This window comes from Saimiri boliviensis, chromosome 1, assembly GCF_048565385.1.
Source record: "Saimiri boliviensis isolate mSaiBol1 chromosome 1, mSaiBol1.pri, whole genome shotgun sequence".
NCBI lineage: Eukaryota > Metazoa > Chordata > Mammalia > Primates > Cebidae > Saimiri > Saimiri boliviensis.
Window position 1 is genome coordinate 140,681,891 of NC_133449.1, and position 21,246 is coordinate 140,703,136.

At 48.5% G+C, this 21,246-nt stretch overlaps 1 protein-coding gene across 21 annotated transcripts in view; it reads left to right on the forward strand.

Annotated features, from left to right (window-relative positions):
* The window catches only part of FANCA (FA complementation group A), a 92,929-nt gene that overhangs the window by 35,970 nt on the left and 35,713 nt on the right, over window positions 1-21,246 (forward strand). For 16 of the 21 annotated variants that reach the window (XR_012519060.1, XM_074405338.1, XM_074405360.1 and 13 more), the window contains 13 exons: window positions 816-928; window positions 3,515-3,591; window positions 3,977-4,118; window positions 4,517-4,650; window positions 8,155-8,265; window positions 11,259-11,354; window positions 11,442-11,501; window positions 13,335-13,423; window positions 14,231-14,291; window positions 14,379-14,428; window positions 18,011-18,084; window positions 18,861-18,974; window positions 20,530-20,663. Coding sequence is in view for 20 of the 21 variants with exons in the window: in XM_074405338.1 (XP_074261439.1) it covers window positions 816-928; window positions 3,515-3,591; window positions 3,977-4,118; window positions 4,517-4,650; window positions 8,155-8,265; window positions 11,259-11,354; window positions 11,442-11,501; window positions 13,335-13,423; window positions 14,231-14,291; window positions 14,379-14,428; window positions 18,011-18,084; window positions 18,861-18,974; window positions 20,530-20,663 (1,255 nt within the window). In the remaining variant the exon portion in view is untranslated. Of the gene's footprint in view, window positions 1-815; window positions 996-3,514; window positions 3,592-3,976; window positions 4,119-4,516; window positions 4,651-8,085; window positions 8,266-11,258; window positions 11,355-11,441; window positions 11,502-13,334; window positions 13,424-14,230; window positions 14,292-14,378; window positions 14,429-18,010; window positions 18,085-18,860; window positions 18,975-20,529; window positions 20,664-21,246 lie in introns of those variants that run through there. The other 5 variants (XM_074405364.1, XM_074405365.1, XM_074405366.1 and 2 more) reach the window with 5 other exon arrangements.

Below are 21,246 nucleotides of genomic sequence, written 5' to 3' on the forward strand. Positions count from 1 at the left end.
GCTTGCTGGGGTTAGAATTGCAGTGACTGCGTTTGGTCCCCTGACTTGGGCTACAGATACCAATGGACTAGTCCCCAGATTGCAGACCAGACTTACTTCCGGAGGTTCCAGGACTCTGAAGAATTTTAGGTGAACATCAGCAGCACGGTTACACAGTCACAATGGGGCCTGAACCCTGGGGCCCTGGAACGTCTCAGGGGGCGCCTCCCCTAGGGATTCCCGGGGCGGGGGCAACCACCCAGCCGAGGCTCTGAGATGGCTTTTGTCTGGTGATGGACGGAGAAAGGAAAATCTTGCTGGGGTCTCCAAAATGTAGCACTGGAGTGAGTAAAAAAATTAACACCAAGACAAAAGTATGCCAGTTGCAGGGTCTTTATTGCTGGTGACCATGGTGGACTCATGTCTTTTCAACCCGTGGCCCCGACCTCAGGGGGAGCAAGGCATCGAAGCTGCAAAACTACATCCTTGTTTAAGGGGCCCAGGGGTGTGCAAGGCAAGCTGTCTGTACAGAAGCTAAAGTTCGCGGTTAGTTGCAAGGGGAGGGGGATAGCAGTGGAAATTTTCACCCTTAGCACTTCTGAGAATTGCAGTACAATAACAGTTCTGAGAATGACACTTCTGCCCAGGGCCCAGGTGGCTTCTCTATAAGACGGCAGTGCTTAAGCTTCTGTTTTTGCCCGTCTCAGTAGCCTGGCCCAGAAAGCCCCTTCCTTGCTTAAAGAAGGGATGGGCCTGAGGCACACTTTGTGCTGGGACTTGTGAGTGGTGTGCAGGGCCCCTCCCTTTTCTCAGCCGTCTCTCTGCTGCATTGGCAGGTTCGACGTGTTCAGCGGACACACGCTTGGCAGTATAATTTCCACAGATTCTCCGAAGAGGTTTTTCAGTCATACCCTTACTCAGATACTCACTCACAGCCCTGTGCTGAAAGGTAGGCCTAGCACAGATGCTGCCCTGTCACCAACCTGTTTGGGGAATGCTGTTTCATTGTTGCCTTGGTAAGTTTGATGGGAGATGCCAGGAAATCTGGGATCACTTTTTTTTTTTTTTTTTTTTTTTGAGACGGAGTTTCGCTCTTGTTACCCAGGCTGGAGTGCAATGGCGTGATCTCGGCTCACCGCAACCTCCGCCTCCTGGGTTCAGGCAATTCTCCTGCCTCAGCCTCCTGAGTAGCTGGGATTACAGGCACGTGCCACCATGCCCAGCTAATTTTTTTTTGTATTTTTAGTAGAGACGGGGTTTCACTATGTTGACCAGGATGGTCTTGATCTCTTGACCTCGTGATCCACCCGCCTCGGCCTCCCAAAGTGCTGGGATTACAGGCTTGAGCCACCGCACCCGGCCTCTGGGATCACTTTTGTGTCTCTGTTTTCAACCAGAGATTGGGTCCTGAGATGCCTGAGATTGTTACTAAATATTCTTTCACCTGAAAGGAACACATTCTTAGAAAAAAATTCAGAATTGGCCAGGCATGGTGGCTCTCATCTGTAATCCCAGCACTGTGGGAGGCCCAGGCGGGTGGATCACAAGGTCAAGAGATGGAGACCATCCTGGCCAATATGGTGAAACCCTGTTTCTACTAAAATACAAAAAAATCAGCCGGGTCTGGTGGCATGCACCTGTAGTCCCAGCTACTCAGGAGGCTGAGGCTGGAGAATTGTTTGAACCTGGGAGGCAGAGGTTACAGTGAGCTGAGAAGATTATACTGCTACGCTCCTGCTGGGTGACAGAGAGAGAGAGAGAGAGAGAGAGAGAGAGAGAGAGACTCCATCTCAAAAAGAAAAAAAAAAAAGAAAATTCAGAATTATGAGTGTACAGAAGAATGTCTTTTTTTTTTTTTTTTTTTTTTTGAGAGGGAGTCTCACTCTGTTGCCCATGCTGGAGGCCAGTGATGTGATCTTGGCTCACTGCTACTTCCGCCTTCTAGGTTCAAGTGATGCTTGTGTCTCAGCTTCCCGAGTGCCTGGGAATACAGGCACATCACATGCCAGGTTAATTTTTTTGTATTTTTAGTAGAGACAGGGTTTCACCTTGTTGGCCAGGCTGGCCTTGAACTCCTGACCTCAGGAACTCCTGATCTGCCTGCCTGGACCTCCCAGAGTGTTGGGATTACCGGCATGAGCCATCGCCCCCGGCCTGAAATAGAAATCTTTAACGTGAAACATTTCAGTGGTGTTTTCCAAGCAGATTGTTTAAAAAGTAGTTCTTTTCGACGTGCCACGATTCTGTCTTAAAATGTTACATAAGCATGTTCTCATGCAGGTTTGCCCACTGTTCCCGGCAGACCTTCCGCAGAGTATGCTGAGGGGTCCACCGCTTCTGCTCTGAGAGGCCAGAGTGTACTCTGCTGCTTCACTCAAGTCTCTAGGGATTTGTGCTTGACATGCTGTGATTGCTGTCTCGTCTTATTAAATTTGGGCATGCACATTCTCCTGCTGGAAAACCTGATCACCCAGCACAACTCACATTATCTTTCTGCTGGCTGCCTTTACCTTGCTGTGACGGTGTCATGTTCTCAACTAGACTGGGTGGCTCATTTGATGGTTCTGGCATCATCTGCCCACTCAGTGTCCTGTTAGCCAACTATTTCTTACAAATCCGGCCAAGATGAACACTTTGATTGTTGAGCTTTTTCTGTGTCTAGGATAGACCCAGGGTAGGTGCTCAGGCAGGAAACTGAGAGTGGGACAAGGGATGCATGGACAGCTCCCGACAGGTGCTGTGAGGTATTAGGAGTTTATTGGCACTTGCACGGAGCTGAGCTTCCTTTGAACGGCTTTCGCACCATGAATTGTTTATTCACAGTTTAAGAGTAGGAAAATTGAAATGTGATTGATATATTGGCAAATATTTATCTTGACTGTGAGAAAGCATTACAGTAAGCGGGCCAAAGAAGCAGAGAATTGATAACTTAGCAAATAGGCAACAAACAGGGATCGGTGAACTTTAATAATTGGAAAAATACATAGTAAGACCTTTTTTCACACTGAAGCTTTGAATCACAACTTTTTGGCCAACAGCAGTGGCTTACGCCTGTAATCTCAGCACTTTGGGAGGCCGAGGCAGGTGGATCTACAAGGTCAGGAGTTCAAGACCAGCCTTGCCAACACAGTAAAAGCCTGTCTCTACTAAAAATACAAAAATTATCCAGGTGCGGTGGCATACGCAGGTAGTCCTTAGCTACCTGGGAGGCTGAGGCAGGAGGATTGCTTGAACCTGGGAGGTGGAAGTTGCAGTGAGCTGAGACCATGCCATTATACTCCTCCCTGGGGACAGAGCAAGACTGTCTCAAAAAAAAAAAAAAAAGTAAAGTAGCTGAGTATGATGGCACACGTCTGTGATTGTTGCTACTTTGGAGACTGAGGCAGGTGGATTGCTTGAGCCAGGGAGGTTGAGGCTCTGGTGAGCACTGCATCCTAGTGTGGGTGACAGTGAGACCCTTCCAAAAACAAAAACAAAAAAACCCACAACTTCTTGATGTCTGACTTGAAGTTGTTGTCTGTTTCTCGCCCTGTAGCATCTGATGCTGTTCAGATGCAGAGAGAGTGGAGCTTTGCACGGACGCACCCTCTGCTCACTGCCTTGTACCGCAGGGTGAGTGGAGGTGGTGTTAGACCTGCTGCTGAGCTCGTGGCGTGGGGATTAAGATCTGCTGAGTCTTTGTCGTGCTGCCTGCCATGGACAGCACATGGGGAGGTTCAGGGATCTCTACTGAGATGTGGCTGTCCTCGTCTAGGCCAGCATTCAGGTCAGGAGACTGAAGGTCCTGCCAGAGATAAGGAGAATTCTCTCCAACCAGTGCTGACCACTGTGATGCGGGAGAAACTCCACAGTGTTTGTTGTCACAGCAGCACATGCTGCCTTTCCAGTGGGAAGTGGGAGGGGCTGCGGGTGGCTGCTGGCTGGGAGGGAGGTGCGGGGTCATCTGTCCCATGCTGGTTCGCTTTGACATTGAAGGGAGTGGGTGCTTTTATTTCAGCTCTTTGTGATGATGAGTCCAGAGGAGTTGGTTGGCCATTTGCAAGAAGTTCTGGAAACACAGGAGGTTAACTGGCAGCGAGTGCTCTCATTTGTGTCTGCACTGGTCGTCTGCTTCCCAGAAGCACAGCAGCTGCTCAAAGGTGAGCTGCTATGAGAGTCTGGTTGTGCTGATCAGAGTGTGTGAGGGGGTGTGACTTGAGTACTGTTGTTAGCAGAGTCTCAGCTGACTGTGGGGGAGCCTCTCAGTGAAATCCTTCCCTACCTGCCTGGAAGCTGTGATGCCCCGTGTCAGTGGAACAGTCTTCGTCAGACACTTCCATGGGCACTGATTGCTGCTCTGAGAGGTCAGAGTGTGCACTGCTGGTTCATTCGAGTCTCTAGCGGTTTCTGCTTTACGTGCTGTAATTGCCTTCTAGTGTTTTAAAACTTTGTGTTTGGGCATGCACATTCTCCTATTGGAAAACCTGATCACCCAGTACAAGTTATCTTTCTGTTGGCTGCCCTTGCCTTGCTGTGACGGTGTTGTGTTCTCAACTAGACTGGGTGGCACGTTTGATGGCCCAGGCATTCGAGAGCTGCCAGCTGGACAGCATGGTCACTGCGTTCCTGGTTGTGCGCCAGGCAGCACTGGAGGGCCCCTTTGCGTTCCAGTCATATGCAGACTGGTTCAAGGTAAGTGACCTTCCCATCGCTAACTAGCTCCTGATCTTCCGGAAGGTTTGGGAATGAGGACCATGCTGTCCCCACCTGACACTCATTGTCATGAGAGTGGACGACCTTGCTGAGCTTTGCCAAGTGGCCTCCGCAGACCTTCTGCTGGGTGTGCTGGGGTGCCTGGTTTCTTCCTGTTGGGGTCTTGGTCCCTTCCCCTGGTTTCGTCTCACTTGCTTGATGGAGCCTCCTGCTGTCTTTTATAAGAAAATTAGAGAAATCAAGCCGGGACAACATAGTGAGGTCTCCCTGCCTTCAAAAACAACAGCAACAACAACAACCAACCAACTAGGCAGGTGTGGTGGTACACACCTGTAGTCCCAGTTACTTGGGAGGCTGAGATTAGAGGACTGCTTGAGCCTGGGAGCTAAGGCCACAGTGAGCTCTGATTGCACCACTGTACTCCAGCCTGGGTGACAGGAGACTCCATCCCAGAAAGAAAAAAGGAAGTTAGGAAAGCAGGGACACAGAAGTGGCTGCTGCTTTTTGCGGAATATACAGCATCTCTTATCTCCCTTTTTCTTTTCTTTTGTTTTTTTATACTTTGAGATGGAGTCTCATTCTGTCGCCCAGGCTGGAGTGCAGTGGCGTGATCTTGGCTCACTGCAATCTCCATCTCCTGGGTTCAAGCAATTCTCCTTCCTCAGCCTTCTGAGTAGCTGGAATTACAGGCACCTGCCACCATATCCAGGTAATTTTTGTATTTTTAGTACAAACTGGGTTTCACCATGTTGGTCGGGCTGGTCTCAAACTCCTGACCTCGTGATTCACCCGCCTCGGCCTCCCAAGGTGTTGGGATTACAGGTGTGAGCCATCATGCCCAGCCTTTACTTATTTTTTTTGATTTGAAAAAGAAAAAGCAAACAACACCATCAACACAGCACCTATAGTCCCATCTGCTTGCGGACTGTGGCAGGAAGATTGCTTGAGCTGAGGAGGTTGAGGCTGCAGTGAGCTGGGATTGCAGTACTATGCTCCAGACTGGGAGACAGAGCAGGACTTTGTCTCCAAAAAATAAAAAGTACTGGATTTGTTTGCCATCACCATTTTGGTGAAGTAGTTTCCTCTTTGTAGGAGTCTCAGCTTCCTGAAATTTTAAAGATCCATGTGCCTGCATAGCTATCAGGGTGCCTGCTCCTCCCTGGGGCCTTCTGAGGAGGTGAGGCTGCCCAGCAGGCTGAGCCACTTAGGCTTATATTGGGAGAAGGTGGTGATCCTTGCAGTGTCCGCTCATGCTTATTCCTTAAGGTTTCTTTTCATCTGTCCTCAGGCTCTCCCCAGCTCTATGCAGTTGGCCTGCTACTTAGTTGGTCTCACCTTAGTTTCTACTGAACTAAGGTGAGAGGCATTTGCTCTGTCCTTAGTGAGGTGCCAGAGTCCACACTAGTGCTCTTGGAGCCGTGAGTTCGTGTATCTCCCAGGGCCTTGGTTCAGGGGTCTGCTAGGGTTTACTTCTTTCCAGTTCCCAAGGTGACAGTCAGTGTGAGAGGAATACTTCTTAAGTGCTGTGGTGATAGTGTTGTTTGCTTTTTCTTTTTCAAATCACCTTCATCAAAATTTAGTTTTTTTTTTGTTTTGTTTTTGTTTTTGTTTTTTTGTTTCACCATGTTGCTCAGGTTGGTCTCAGACTCCTCGTCTCATCATCTGCCCGCCTCGGCCTCCCAGAGTGCTGGGATTACAGGCACGAGCCACCATGCCCAGTTCTTATTTAAATTTTTCACTGACAAGTATTTAGCTTTCCTGGTATTTGGAACAGACAGTTCATGTCTCTGAACTCTGTTTTTCCCTGACTTTGTCCCTCTCAGAGACATTTGATGAGCATTATCAGCATTTTCCCGTTTTTACCTAATGGCTTTTTGAGTTTGTATATATGGTGAAAAATGTACACATGGTAAGGTGTGGTGGCTCATGCCTGTAATACCAGCACTTTGGGAGGCTGAGGCGGGAGAATCACCTAGAGGTCAGGAGTTCAAGACCAGCCTGGCCAACATGACAAAACCTCATCTCTACTAATGTAAAAAGTAGCCGGGCTGGACATCGTGGCTCACGCCTGTAATCCCAGCACTTTGGGAGTTCGAGACAGGTGGATCACCTGAGGTCAGGAGCTCAAGACGAGCCTGGCCAAAATGATGAAACCCTGTCCCCACTAAAAATAGATAATTAGCCAGGCATGGTGGTGCACACCTGTCATTTGAACTACTTGGGAGGCTGAGGCAAGAGAATCGCTTGAACCCGGGAGGCGGAGGTTACCCTTAGCTGAGATTGCACCAGTGCAATCCAGCCTTGGCGACGGAGTGAGAGTTTTTCTCAGAAAAAAAAAAAAATAGCCAGGTGTGGTGGCATGTGTTTTGTAGTCCCAGCTATTTGGGAGGCTGTGGTGGGAGAATCACTTGAACTTGGGAGGCCAAGGTTGCAGAGAGCTGTCAGTTTGCTGCTGTACTCCAGCCTGGGCAACAGAGCAAGACTCTCAAAAAAGAAAAAAAAGTTAGCCGAGCATGGTGGCAAATCCTTGTAATCATAGCTACTAGGGAGACTGAGGCAGAAGAATTGCTCCATCCTGGCGGGGCGGATGTTGCATTGAGCTGAGATCGCGCCTCTGCGCTCTAGCCTGGGTGACACAGCGAGACTTTGCCTCAAAAAAAAAAAAAAAGAATGTACACAAGGTTGTACACTTTCAGAAAGACAATAGTAAGCCTTCAGTTCATGTTGCAGTTCAGGCTTCATGTTGAATAGTAACTCATTGAGGTTTCACCGCAATATCCTGTGCACTCACACTTGGCCAGGGTGGCAGAAGCTTGTGTGTTTTTGCAGGTTAGTTGTTCTGTTCTTACAAATGTACACATTTTCTCTGCAGGTTCACTTGTGATGCCTTCAGGGCCATGCCCATATAAAACCTCCTTCCTTTCCTGACTCATTGCAGCCTTTGCCCTGGGGACCTTGCCGTTGCTCCCTTGGTTCCTGGAAGGATTTGCTCTTGTTCCACGCTTGCTCTGCTCTAGGGTCTTGCAGTTTCGTTGTCTGGGGGTGGCCTCCTTGGCCTCTATTCTTCGGCCGCCTCTTTTGCGGTGATCTGTCCACTGATGGATGAGGTTAGAAGTTAAAGTGTGTTCAGAAGTGGCTTCGCCCAACAAAATCAGTTTGTTTGCTGTGCACAAACACTTGTTAGGGCATTTAACAAATTGTACCCCTAAGGGTCCCAAAAAGATACCATAGTTAGTGTTTATTGTAGCTAATTATTTTTAACTTTTTTATTTGAATAAAAAAATTTATTTTTATTCAAATAAAAAAGTTAAAAATAACTTTTAGACCGTCTCTTCAATGAAATCATAGCCATGACATCTGTAAATGTGTGAACCAAAATGACTTTTGGTTTTTTTCTCTTTGTTTTCTGTTTAGCAGGCCGACTAGAGCGGCAGCCAGACACTTCCTGGCTGTCCTGGGTTTCATGCTGTTCTCTCCACACAGGCCTCCTTTGGGAGTGCACGAGGCTACCATGGCTGCAGCAAGAAGGCACTGGTTTTCCTCTTCAAGTTCTTGTCAGACCTTGTGCCTTTTGAGTCCCCTCGGTACCTGCAGGTGAGAAGCTGCCTTCCACATCCATGATTTCTGGTGCTTCTGCTTACCTGCTCAGTCTGAGGACTGCCTTGGCCTCCCCAAGAGCCTTCTGCAGATCTGCTCTGAGCCTCTCAGCCAGCCCCCTCTCCTTCCCCAAGCAGTTTATGGTGAAACAACGGATGTTGCAACTGGCAAGTCCTCAGAAACCCTTCCCTCTTCTGGGCCACGGAGATGGGTAAATACGTAATGTCATTGTGCAGTCAAACAGCGAGCACGTCTAAGTGGTGACGTGGAAAGACGTTCTCTGTGGCAGTCAGTTACGCAGAAAGAGCATTTATACTGCATTGTATTAGGATCTCATTCGTGCTTTTTTTTTTCCTTAACCTACACCTTGGAGCCGTGCTCACAGAGGTGTGTGAGTGGCCTGTGAGTGAGGGTGTGGGTGCAGGCTGTTGCTCTCCTTTTGAATACCTGGATATTAGGGTGTGCTGCTTTCTTATACAGGGCCCTGAACCCATTTATTTGCATTTATTTGGTTGTCTTTTGTTTTATTGAGTTGGAGTCTTGCTCCGTTGCCCAGGCTGGAGTGCAGTAGCGGGATCTTGGCTCATTGCAACCTCTTCCTCCTGGGTTCAAGCAATTCTCCTGCCTCAGCCTCCTGAGTACCTGGGATTATAGGCACCTGCCACCATGCCCAGGTAATTTTTGTATTTGTAGTAGAGAAGGGGTTTTACCATATTGGCTGAACTGGTCTCAAACTCCTGACCTTGTGATCTGCCTGCCTTGGCCTCTCATAGTGCTGGGATTACAGGCATGAGCCACCAGGCCTGGCTTTTTTTTTTTTTTTTTTTTTGAGACGGAGTTTTGCTCTTGTTACCCAGGCTGGAGTGCAATGGCGCGATCTCGGCTCACCGCAACCTCCGCCTCCTGGGTTCAGGCAATTCTCCTGCCTCAGCCTCCTGAGTAGCTGGGTTTACAGGCATGTGTCACCATGCCCAGCTAATTTTTTGTATTTTTAGTAGAGACGGGGTTTCACCATGTTGACCAGGATGGTCTCGATCTCTCGACCTCATGATCCACCAGCCTCGGCCTCCCAAAGTGCTGGGATTACAAGCTTGAGCCACCGCGCCCAGCCTTTTTTTTTTTTTTTTTTTTTTTGAGATAGTCTGACTCTGTCACCCAGCTGGAGTACAGTGGTGTGATCATAGCTCACTGTAGACTAGACCTTCCAGGCTCAAGTGATTCTCCCACCTCAGCCTCCTGAGTAGTTGAGACTATAGGCACACTCCAGCATATAGGCACACTCCAGGTAATTATTTTTAAAAAAATTGTTATTATAGATGGGGTTATGCTGTGTTGCCCAGGCTGGTCTTGAACCGAGCTCAAGTGATTCTTCTGCCTTGACCTCCCAGCATGCTGGGATTACAGGCATGAGCCACTGCGCCCAGCCTGACCCTGTTTTTTTTTTTGAGATGGAATCTTGCTATATCACCTAGCTGGAGTGCAGTGGTGTCATCTCTGCTCACTGCAACCTCCGCTGCCCACATTCAGGTGATTCATGTGCCTCAGCCTCTTGAGTGGCTGGGACTACAGGCACAGGCCACCATGCATGGCTAATTATTTGTATTTTAGTAGAGACAGGGTTTCACCATGTTGTCCAGGTTGGTCTTGAACTCTTGACCTCACAATCTGCCTGCCTCGGTCTCCTAGAGTGCTGAGATTACAGGCGTGAACTGTGAGCCTGACTCTCTCTCTTTTTTTTTTTTTTGAGACGGAGTTTCGCTCTTGTTACCCAGGCTGGAGTGCAATGGCGCAATCTCAGCTCACCGCAACCTCCGCCTCCTGGGCTCAGGCAATTCTCCTGCCTCAGCCTCCTAAGTAGCTGGGATTACAGGCACGCGCCACCACGCCCAGCTAGTTTTTTGTATTTTTAGTAGAGACAGGGTTTCACCATGTTGACCAGGATGGTCTCGATCTCTCGACCTCGTGATCCACCCGCCTCAGCCTCCCAAAGTGCTGGGATAACAGGCTTGAGCCACCGCGCCCGGCTGTGACTCTCTTTTATTAAGGAAATTGCAGTATCCCCACTGTACCTTTCATGTTCTCGGCAGCACCCACTTATCCAGGAAGAGCAAGTTATATTGCATTGTATTAGGATAGGCATCCCCAAACTTTTTACACAGGGGGCCAGTTCACTGTCCCTCAGACCGTTGGAGGGCCACCACATACTGTGCTCCTCTCACTGACCACCAATGAAAGAGGTGCCACTTCCTGAAGTGCGGTGGGGGGCCGGATAAATGGCTTCAGGGGGCCGCAGTTTGGGGACGCCTGTATTAGGATCTCATTTGTGCTTTTTTTTTCTTTTTTTCTTTTTTTTTGAGATGGAGTCTTGCTCTTTCACCAGGCTGGAGTGCAGTGGTGCAATCTCGGCTCACTGCAACCTCCGCCTCCTGGTTCAAGCGATTCTTCTGCTTCAGCCTCCCGAGTATCTGGGACTACACGCGCGTGCCAGCACGCCCTGCTAATTTTTTTTGTATTTTTAGTAGAGATGGGGTTTTGCTGTGTTGGCCAGTATGGTCTCGATCTCTTGACTTCGTGATCCGCCTGCCTCTGCCTACCAGTGTGCTTTTTTTTCTTTTAAACCTACACCCTAGAGCGGTGGTCTTTACAGGTATGTGGGAAGCCAGAGGTGTGGAGCTGCAGGTGGGCTGGCTGGCCTGCCCGGCTGGCCCCTGCCTGCTGCTTCTGGGAATGCACATCCCTGGCTCCCCCAGTGAGCCACCCTAGACTTACAGGACCAATTAGGTGAGAATTCCTTTTTTTTCACCTGGGAAAGCAGCCTTCTGTTGTGTTTTAGTTTTATTAATGGTTTGCTTTGCATAGTCATAAGTCCTTGTAGAGGGCTGTGTTTCTCTACTCAGCAGCACTGTGGATGGTGGCACTGAGCTGTGGCCTCCCTGGAGTCCCAGACAGTTCCCTGACTAATGGTGCTGCACTCTGTTGTCTGTTCTCAGGTGCACATTCTCCACCCACCCCTGGTTCCCAGCAGGTACCGCTCCCTCCTCATAGACTACATCTCATTGGCTAAGACACGGCTGGCTGACCTCAAGGCAAGCTGCCCCTCCATGCCCGCTCCTCACACCCATCCAGCAGAACCAACTTTGTTTTCATATTCACATTCTGTCCCTTCTCTGAAGGTTTCTATAGAAAACATGGGACTCTACGAGGATTTGTCATCAGCTGGGGACATTACTGAGGTAATGCTGCTTGAGCCCTGCAGGGTCTCAGCCAGTCACGCCCACCTAGCAGAAGTCCAGTTTCCTTTGTCTCGAGCCTTTCAGCCTTCCCAGTCTCTCGTCTGGTCTTTGGGCGGAGCTGGGGGCAAGGCTCTGAAGGCCTCTGTTTTGCCTGTCCCACCGTGTGTGTTCCCAGCATTAGCATGAGTGGATTTTAGTAAATGTGTCCCTTTAGGAGATCTTGGTTCATGTGGGGTTGAATGGAGAGGTGGTCAGTCATGTTTTTCTTTGAATTAAAGAAAAGTGTTAACTATTTTTTTTTTCAACTCCAAGTAAAATACACATTTTTTTTTTTGAGATGGTGTCTAGCTCTGTCACCAGGCTGCAGTGCAGTGGCACAATCTCAGCTCACTGCAGCCTTCACCTCCTGGGTTCAAGTGACTCTTCTGCCTTAGCCTCCAGGGTACCTGGGACTAGAGGTGTGTGCCACCATGCCGAGCTAATTTTTCTATTTTTAGTAAAGATAGCATTTCACTGTGTTGGCCAGGATGGTCTTGATCTCTTGGCCTTGTGATCTGCCTGCCTCGGTCTCCCAAAGTGCTGGGATTACAGGCATGAGTCACCATGCCCGGCCCAAGTGTTAACTATTTTTGTAGAAGCCAAATGTCAGATGGCACGTGATGTATGTCACTCATAAAAACATTCTTTGCTGCTTAAGACCTTTTTATTTTAAAGTTACGAGTTACTGAACAACACTTATAGATGACATTAAAGTGTTTGGTGAAAATATTTAATGCAACTTTCCGTTTATAATTCATTGATTTATAAGGTTCTGTATTTTTTTGAGGTGGGATCTTGTTCTGTTGCCCAGGTTGAAGCACTGGTGTGATGATAGCTCAGTGCAGCCTCAACCACGTGTGTTCAAGCGATCCTCCCACCTTGACCTCCTGAGTAGCTGGGGCTACAGGCATGGAGCCACCATGTCTGGCTAGTTTTTACAATTTTTTGTAGAGATAGTATCTTTCTGTGTTGCCCAGGCTTGTCTTATACTCTTGGACTCAAGTGATTCTTCTGCGTTGGCCTCCCAAAGTGCTGAGATTACAGATGTGAGCTACCATGCCTGGCCTCATAATTTTTTTTTTTTTTTTTTTTTTTTTGGGACACGGGGACTTGCTCTGTTGCCACTAGAGGACTTGCTCTGTTGCCACTAGAGTACAGTGACATGATCGTGACTACTGCAGCCTTCATTTCCTGGGCGCAGGCAATCCTCCCACCTCTGTGTCCTCAGTAACTGGGACCACTGGCTCATGCCTATAACCTGGCTGATTGTATTTTTTGTAGAGTTGGGATTTTGTCATGTTGCCCAGGGTGGTCTTGAACTCTTTGGGCTCAAGCAATCCCCCCTCCTTAGCCTCTCAAAGTACCGGATGTATAGACATGAGCCACGGCATCAAGTCCTTGTAATTGTTTTTAATCTCAAAAATTAAGTCTCGACTCCTTCCCACCTGGAAATGTTTACTTTCAATTCTTCACTCTCTTAGTGGCAGCAAAGAGGCTCCTGGCCCGCAGAGGAGGGAGCCGATCTCAGTAGGGCTCAGCTGCCGTGAAGAGGGCCTCAGGTCACCGGTTCTGATCCTTGTGGGTGTAGGAACAGCAACGCTGTCCCTTCCCATGTCTTGCTGGTATTTTGGGATGTTGTGGGAGGTCTCCAGTACCCCTGCTGTGTGCACTTATATGGGCCTTTAATTTGTACAGACCCTTTGCCCAGTGAAGTGCAGGTTGAGTCTGGCTTTCACTGCTCGATTTCTTTTAAGTCCTCTGTTCTTTTTTTCTTCCTCCCTGTACTGGAACCAGCCCCACAGCCAGGCTCTTCAGGATGTTGAAAAGGCCATCATGGTATTTGAGCATACAGGGAAAATCCCAGTCACCGTCATGGAGGCCAGGTAGGCTGAGCTGCCCAAAGGGCAGGGGCAGCTGCAGTGAGTGCAGAGTCCACTCTGATGCCTGTCATTGTCCTGGGGCTTTTTGAGTGTGTCCCCGGTCTGCTCAGAACCACATGGGGAAGGCTGGCCATTGTCTATTCATGGAGAGACAGCAATCAGAGCTGTAAATTCACATCGAGGATCCTATGGTTGAGGGACAGGGGGTGAGGTCAAGGTATGCATTTGCTGTGAAACATGGTTTCTGTGTAAAAGCATGTGATGCTCCTCCCATGCTGAAACAGCCAATGGGAAGTGTTGCCTGGGGAGCCCGCAGTTTCGGGGGAAGACGGGGGCACAGTGATCTTTTTTATCAATGCTTTCTTTGTCACCAATATGGCATCAGCAACAAAGAGCTGAATAGCACAGCTTTATTGAATTTGTTGTAATCTCAAAACATCTTGAATTCTGGTGGTTACCTGTGTGGATGAGCTGATTGCAGCTCCCAGGGTTTTCAAATTAGCTCCAAGCAAAATGCCCCAAAGGACCTTACATGGGTCTTATAGCCTCAGATTGATCCAGGCTTCACGGCCAAGCCCAGTGAGCAGGCAGAAGGTGGTCCCCATTCCCACGGACTCTGGGCTGGGCTGGCACAGCCTGCCCTACACATGCTTTGTCCCGGAATTGTGCACAAGTAGACTTCATGACACAGCAGCACATCGTGGCTTTGGAATGAGCCCCTGCAGTCCAGTCTGTGAAACACCAGTCACTGTTTGTGGGAATTGCCTTTTCGCTGCACCCACCTACCCACTATCTGCTTCTCTGTTGCAGCATATTCAGGAGGCCTTACTACATGTCCCACTTCCTCCCTGCGCTGCTCACACCTCGAGTGGTCAGTATCCATCTCCATGAGAACCAGTTGTGTCAAAAGCAAGAACTTTCCTTGTCAGCATCTCACAGGACTCTTGTCTTCCTACAGCTCCCAAAAGTCCCTGACTCCCGTGTGGCTTTTATAGAGTCTCTGAAGAGGTATGCGGGAACATCTAGAGGGTGACTACTGTGCTTTTCAGGTTTTTTTTTTTTTTTTGTCAGTGGGAAGAATTGTGGCTCTTCTGTAGAGAAATTTGTGTGATCACTAGTGTGTTTTATTTATTTTTTTGGATACGGAGTCTTGCTCTGTTGTCAGGCTGGAGTGCAGTGATGCGATCTCAGCTCACTGCAATCTTAGCCTCCCAGGTTCTAGCAATTCTCCTGTCTCAGCTTCCCAAGTAGCTGGGACTACAGGCGTCTGCCAACACGCCTGGCTAATTTTTGTATTTGTAGTAGAGACAGGATTTCACCATGTTGGCCAGAATGATCTTGATCTCTTGACCTCATGATCTGCCCACCTCAGCTTCCCAAAATGCTGGGATTACAGGCGTGAGCTACTGCACCTGACCCATGTGTTTTATTTATAAAATATTGATTCCAAAATCAATTGGTTGCAATTTTTTTTTTTTTTTTTTTTTTTTTTTTTTGAGACAGAGTTTCGCTCTTGTTACTCAGGCTGGAGTGCAATGGCGCAATCTTGGCTCACCGCATCCTCCGCCTCCTGGGTTCAGGCAATTCTCCTGCCTCAGCCTCCTGAGTAGCTGGGATTACAGGCACGCACCACCATGCCCAGCTAATTTTTTGTGTTTTTAGTAGAGACGGGGTTTCACTATGTTGACCGGGATGGTCTCGATCTCTTGACCTCGTGATCCACCCACCTCGGCTTCCCGAAGTTCTGGGATTACAGGCTTGAGCCACCGCGCCCGGCTGGTTGCAATTTTTTTTTTAGATGGAGTCTTGCTCTGTCACCCAGGCTGGAGTGCAGTGGCATGATCTTGGCTCAGTACAACCTTTACCTTTTAGGTTCAAGTGATTCTCCTGCCTCACTCTCCTGAGTAGCTGAGGTTACAAATGTGCACCACCACATTTTTTTTTTTTTTTTTTTTTGAGACTGAGTTTCGCTCTTGTTACCCAGGATGGAGTGCATTGGTGCGATCTCCGCTCACCGCAACCTCCGCCTCCTGGGTTCAGGCAATTCTCCTGCCTCAGTCTCCTGAGTAGCTGGGATTACAGGCACGCACGACCATGCCCAGTTAATTTTTTTGTATTTTTAGTAGAGACGGGGTTTCACCATGTTGACCAGGATGGTCTCGATCTCTGGACCTCGTGATCCACCAGCCTCGGCCTCCCAAAGTGCTGGGATTGCAGGCGTGAGCCACCACACCCAGCCCGCACCACCACTTTTTAATTTTTAGTAGAGATGGGTTTCACCATATTGGCCAGGCTGGTGGTCGAACTCCTGGCCTTAAATGATCTGCCCACGTTGGCCTCCCAAAGTTCTGGGATTACAGACGTTAGCCACTGTGCCCATTTGGTTACAGTTTTTAAAAGAAAATTTGTTTGGTTCTGAATATCACTATTAGCATCATCTTTTTTTTTTTTTTTTTTTCTTTTTTTGAGACGGAGTTTCGCTCTTGTTACCCAGGCTGGAGTGCAATGGCGCGATCTCGGCTCACTGCAACCTCCGCTTCCTGGGTTCAGGCAATTCTCCTGCCTCAGCCTCCTGAGTAGCTGGGATTACAGGCACGCGCCACCACGCCCAGCTAATTTTTTGTATTTTTAGTAGAGACGGGGTTTCACCATGTTGACCAGGATGGTCTCGATCTCTTGACCTCGTGATCCACCCGCCTCAGCCTCCCAAAGTGCTGGGGTTACAGGCTTGAGCCACCGCGCCCAGCTTAAATCTTACAATAAGTTTATTCTCTGGGATTCTTACTTTGTTTTTGATTTTGTTTTTTGAAGTCTGTCACTGTCACCAGGATGGAGTGTAGTGGCTCAATCTCAGCTCATTGCAGCCTCCACCTCCTGTGTGCAAGCAATTCTGCTTCATCCTCCCGAGTAGCTGAGACTATAGGCGTGCGCCACCATGTGCAGCTGATTTTTGTATTTTTAGTAGAGATGGAGTTTCACCGTGTTGGTCAGGCTGGTCTTGATCTCTTGACCTCATGATATGCCCGCCTTGGCCTTCCAAAGTGCTGGGATTACAGGCGAGAGCCACTGCGCCCAGTCTTTTTTTTTTTTTTTAGATAGAATTTTGCTCTTTGTTGCTCAAGTTGGAGTTCAATGGCATCATCTTAGCTCACTGCAACCTCCGGCTCCCTGGTTCAAGTGATTCTCCTGTTTCAGCTCTCCAATACCAATACAATACAGGTTCTCGGCTTCTTTTTGTATTTTTAGTAGAAACAGGGTTTCACCATGTTGGCCAGGCTGGTCTCAAACTCCTGATTTCAGGTGATCTCCCTGCCTAGGCCTCCCAAAGTGGTGTGATTACAGCTGTTAGCCACCATGCCTGGCCCCTTTTGTAAGACCTGGTCTTACTGTGTCACGAAGGCTGGAATGCGGTGGTGTAGTCATGGCTCACTACAGCCTTGACCTCCTGGGCTTAAATAATCCTTCCACCTCAACCTCCCAAGTAGCTTGGTGGAGAAGCATGCTCCACCACACCCAGCCTGTGTGTGTTTGTGTGTCTGTGTGTGTGTGTGTGTGTGTGTGTGTGTGTGTGTGTTTGAAACAAGAGTCTCACCCTGTCACCCAGGCTGTAGTACAATGGCTTCATCTGGGCTCACTGCAACCTCCAGGTTCAAACGATTCTCCTGCCTCACCCTCCCGAGTAGCTGGACTACAGACGTGTACCGCCAGGCCCAGCTAATTTTTGTATTTTTAATAGAGACTTGGTTTCTCCATGTTGGTCAGGCTGGTCTCCAATCCCTTACCTTAAGTGATCCGCCCACCTTAGCCTCCCAAAGTTCTGAAATTACAAGCATGAGCCACTGCGTCCGGCCCAATTTTGCATATTTTTAATGACATGAACTAAGCACTTTTCTTAGTAGTATTCATTAAAATTAAAGATTCATTTTTTGAATTTAGCAAATTACCAAAAATTGAGAGAAGTAGAAATAATTTGTAATTTCACTGCCCATTGATAATTTTGGTGATATTTTGTGGTCTAGCTTTTTACATATTAATATGTGATCAATAAGCCATATTTTGAAACAGTAAGTGCTGTATAAACCCATATATATATATATATATATATATATATATATATTTATATATATATTTATATATATATATATATATATATATTTATATATATATTTATATATATATGTATGTATTTTTGAGACAGACTCTTGCTCTGTCACCTAGGCTGGGGTGCAGTGGCTCAACCTCCGCCTCCTGGGTTCAAGTGACTCTCCTGCTTCAGCCTCCTGAGCAGCTGGGATTAGCACCATGCCTGGCTAATTTTTGTATTAGTAAGAGACGAGGTTTGCCATATTGACCAGTCTGGTCTTGAACTCCTGAACTCAGGTGATCTGCCTACCTCGGCCTCCCCAACTGCTGGGATTACAGGCGTGAGCCACCACGCCCTGCCTAAATCCATATATATTTTGATATCTTTTTTTCTAAAAACAGGCTCATAATGTACACAGTATTAAGTATGTTTCTATTTTATAGTAGATTTGGGGATTGCAGTCTTATTAATAGCTGACTTGCTTTTATTGTTTTCCTGTAATCCAGAGCAGATAAAATCCCCCCATCTCTGTACTCCACATACTGCCAGGCCTGCACCACTGCTGAAGCGAAGCTGGAAGGTAAGTTCCTGGGCCACTTGTCCCCGCTGGGACTTGTGCTTTTCCATTTCCCTGACCTTGAGCATCTGTTGTTCAGTTCCACCCCAGTGAGCTTGGGGGTGGCTGTGCCAGCTGGGGCCAGAGCTGTGGTTATAGGGTTCACCTGCCATGCTGACGCCCAGGGCGGGGGTGGCTGTGCCGGCTGGGGCCAGAGCTGTGGGTATAGGGTTTACCCACCATGAGGACACCGAGGGCGGGGGTGGCTGTGCCGGCTGGGGCCAGAGCTGTGGGTATAGGGGACCACCCGCCATGCTGATACCCCGGGCCATCCATGGCACAGGCTCTTACTTGGGGGCCCTGAAGAATCACCTAACATAGTAGCACCTTCTGGGGAGTAAAAACAAGACAAGATTGACGAACCAGAGACTAAATCATCACCTATCTATGATCCTGTGCCCAGCCTCCCCAGCCCCTGGGCTTCCTTGGCTGGGCTTCTGGTCTTTTCCACAATGTGTGTGCTTTTCACAGTGATTGAATGGTGGTGATGGTGCACCTGGCTGGGGGATTTGTTTCTTAAACTTGTTTATAAATATAATTTTTGATGTGGTGGCATCTAGCATCAAGGAGAACACCTCATTTACCGTCTGAGAGACTCCCAGTGCCTCCACCTGGCATGCACAGAGCAGCATAGACATGCACAGCTCTGTATTTGTGTGAAGTTTCTGGTTTTGTAATGAAAAGTTCTGGTGAGTGACTGCCCATCTGGTCTGATGGTGAAAATTGCCTCTTTCTTGCAGATGCAGCCCTGGGAGTAAGGGCGGACCCCAGCTGTGCTGAGGAGCCCCTGGGGCAGCTCACGGCTGCACTGGAAGAGCTGAGAGCATCCATGACAAACCCTAGCCAGCATGACGGTGAGGATGGACGGTGGGGTGCTCATGTGCCCCCTGTGTGTAGCCTGGGCCATTTTCCCTTTAGTGATGTCAGGCTAGTGTGTCTTCCTAGTAGTCCAGCATTTGGTGGTAAAGCTTGACCATGGGCTGGGGGGTGTGGATCCTTTTTTGAAACAAGTTGGAAGGCTGATCCTAATCAGGCTGTCACAGACCTTTGGCAGAAGATGAGTATTCTGCTCGTTGCATTTGGGTAGGACAGATGATGGGGAAGAATAAAACACGGGAAGTGACTAGGATGTGCATCTGCCTTTTCGTCCTGACTGTTGGAGTAGATATTACATGAGACACACGGGGTCTCTGCATTGTAATCTTGCTTCCATGTGACAGTTTTTTGTAAAACCCGGAGTATGAAATGTTCATCTGTGGACTGAGAACATGCAGAGTTTCAGAGCACTTCGGTGTCACAGGGCAGTCCACAGTGGAAAATGCCAAGTTCTAGGACTTCCACAGTTTTATGATGGTCACACACAGAGTCTAAAATAAGGAAGCCATATTTTAAATTGAGTAACGTTAATAAATTTTATTTATTATGAATTGATTTCATTTGAACTAAGGGAGGCTCGTGGAGGCCTGTGTGCGTGTGCATGTGTCACGGATTCTCTTGTCGCCCAGGCTGGAGTGCAGTGGTGCGATCTCAGCTCACTGCAATTTCCACCTCCTGGGTTCTAGCAATTTGCCTGCCTCAGCCTCCTGAGTAGCTGGGATTACAGGTGTCAGCCACCACCCAGCTAATTTTTGTTTATTTTTTAGTAAAGATGGGGTTTCACCATGTTGGCCAGGCTCCCAGCTGGTCTCGAACTCTTGACCTCAGGTGATCCACCAGTCTCAGCCCCGCAAAGTGCTGGGATTATACGGTTGAGCCACCCTGCACAGCCTAGATGGAGGCAGTACGAACAAAACTTTCTTAGTGCTGGCTGGGGCTGCAGCGTCTCGACATGGTCTTTACTCAGACCAAGGGCACACATTTCTGAGGGCAGCCTTTTTCATTGAGGTGCTTGTGCAGAATGTGGTATGTGGGGGACACTGAGGAAATGTTTTAGTGCTTAAGCAAGAGGTTGATAAATGTCAGGTGAGTTCTGTTTCTAAAAGCAACAAAATGGTATTCATGTTTAAGTGATGTAGTTGGGCTGCATGTGGCTCGTTACATTGGGCAAACAAAGAACCTCTGGCAAGTGCTTAGGCAGGTGTGGAATCTGGAAGGCTGACATGGGATTTCAGATGGGGAGCATAAAAAGTGGAGGTTTGTGTCGGTGAGTAAAGAACATGTCCAAGTCTCAGCTGATCAGAAGAAGGTGGTGGATGGCGTCTGGCCCCATCTACCACGACACATGCTGTGTTCCAAGGCTGCAAGCCCCCTGCAGTGTGAACAGACGCTAGTATTCAGCACCTGGCTGGGGGATGTGTGCAGCCAGCAGGATCCGTGGAATTGCACTTGACAGGAGGCGGAGCTCTAGGCCACAGCTGTGTGTCTTCTTCCAGGGTTCCCTTCTTTCCTAACTGTTTTCTCCATTTGCAGTTATCTCCGCGCAGGTGGCAGTGATTTCTGAAAGACTGAGGGCTGCCCTGGGCCACAGTGAGGATGACAGCGTTGAGATAGCAAAGGTTCAGCTCAGCATCGATGCACCGAGACTGGAACCACGGGAACACACGGTGGGTTTTGGGCTCAGAGCAAGGCAGGAGGTCTTCATTTTCCTTTAGGCAGAGGCACTAGACGCGTGCAGCCTCCTCTCACTTTCTGTCAAGTGATGTCAGATATTCCAGGGCTGGAAGCAGTCTGCCAGGGTCAGCTGCCCTAGCCTTTTTGTGTATGAAGAGCTCCTTTGCCATTTTATTTATTTATTTTTGGAGACAGGATCTTGCTTTGGTGCTCAGGCTGGAGTACAGTGGTAGTCATGGCTCACTGCAGCTTCAACCTCCTGGGCTTAAATGATCCTTCTGCCTCAAGCCTCCTGAATAGCTGGGACTACAGGCATGCGCCACCACACCGAGCTAATTTTTGTATTTTTTGTAGAGATGGGGTTTCTCTGTGTTGTCTTGACTGGTCTAGAGCTCCTGAACTCAAGTGACCTGTCTACCTCGCAGATGTTGGCATTACAGGTGTGAAGTCACCGTGCCCGGTCCCTTCATTTTTCTTTTTTTTTTTTTTTTTTTTTTTGAGACGGAGTTTCGCTCTTGTTACCCAGGCTGGAGTGCAATGGCGCGATCTCGGCTCACCACAACCTCCGCCTCCTGG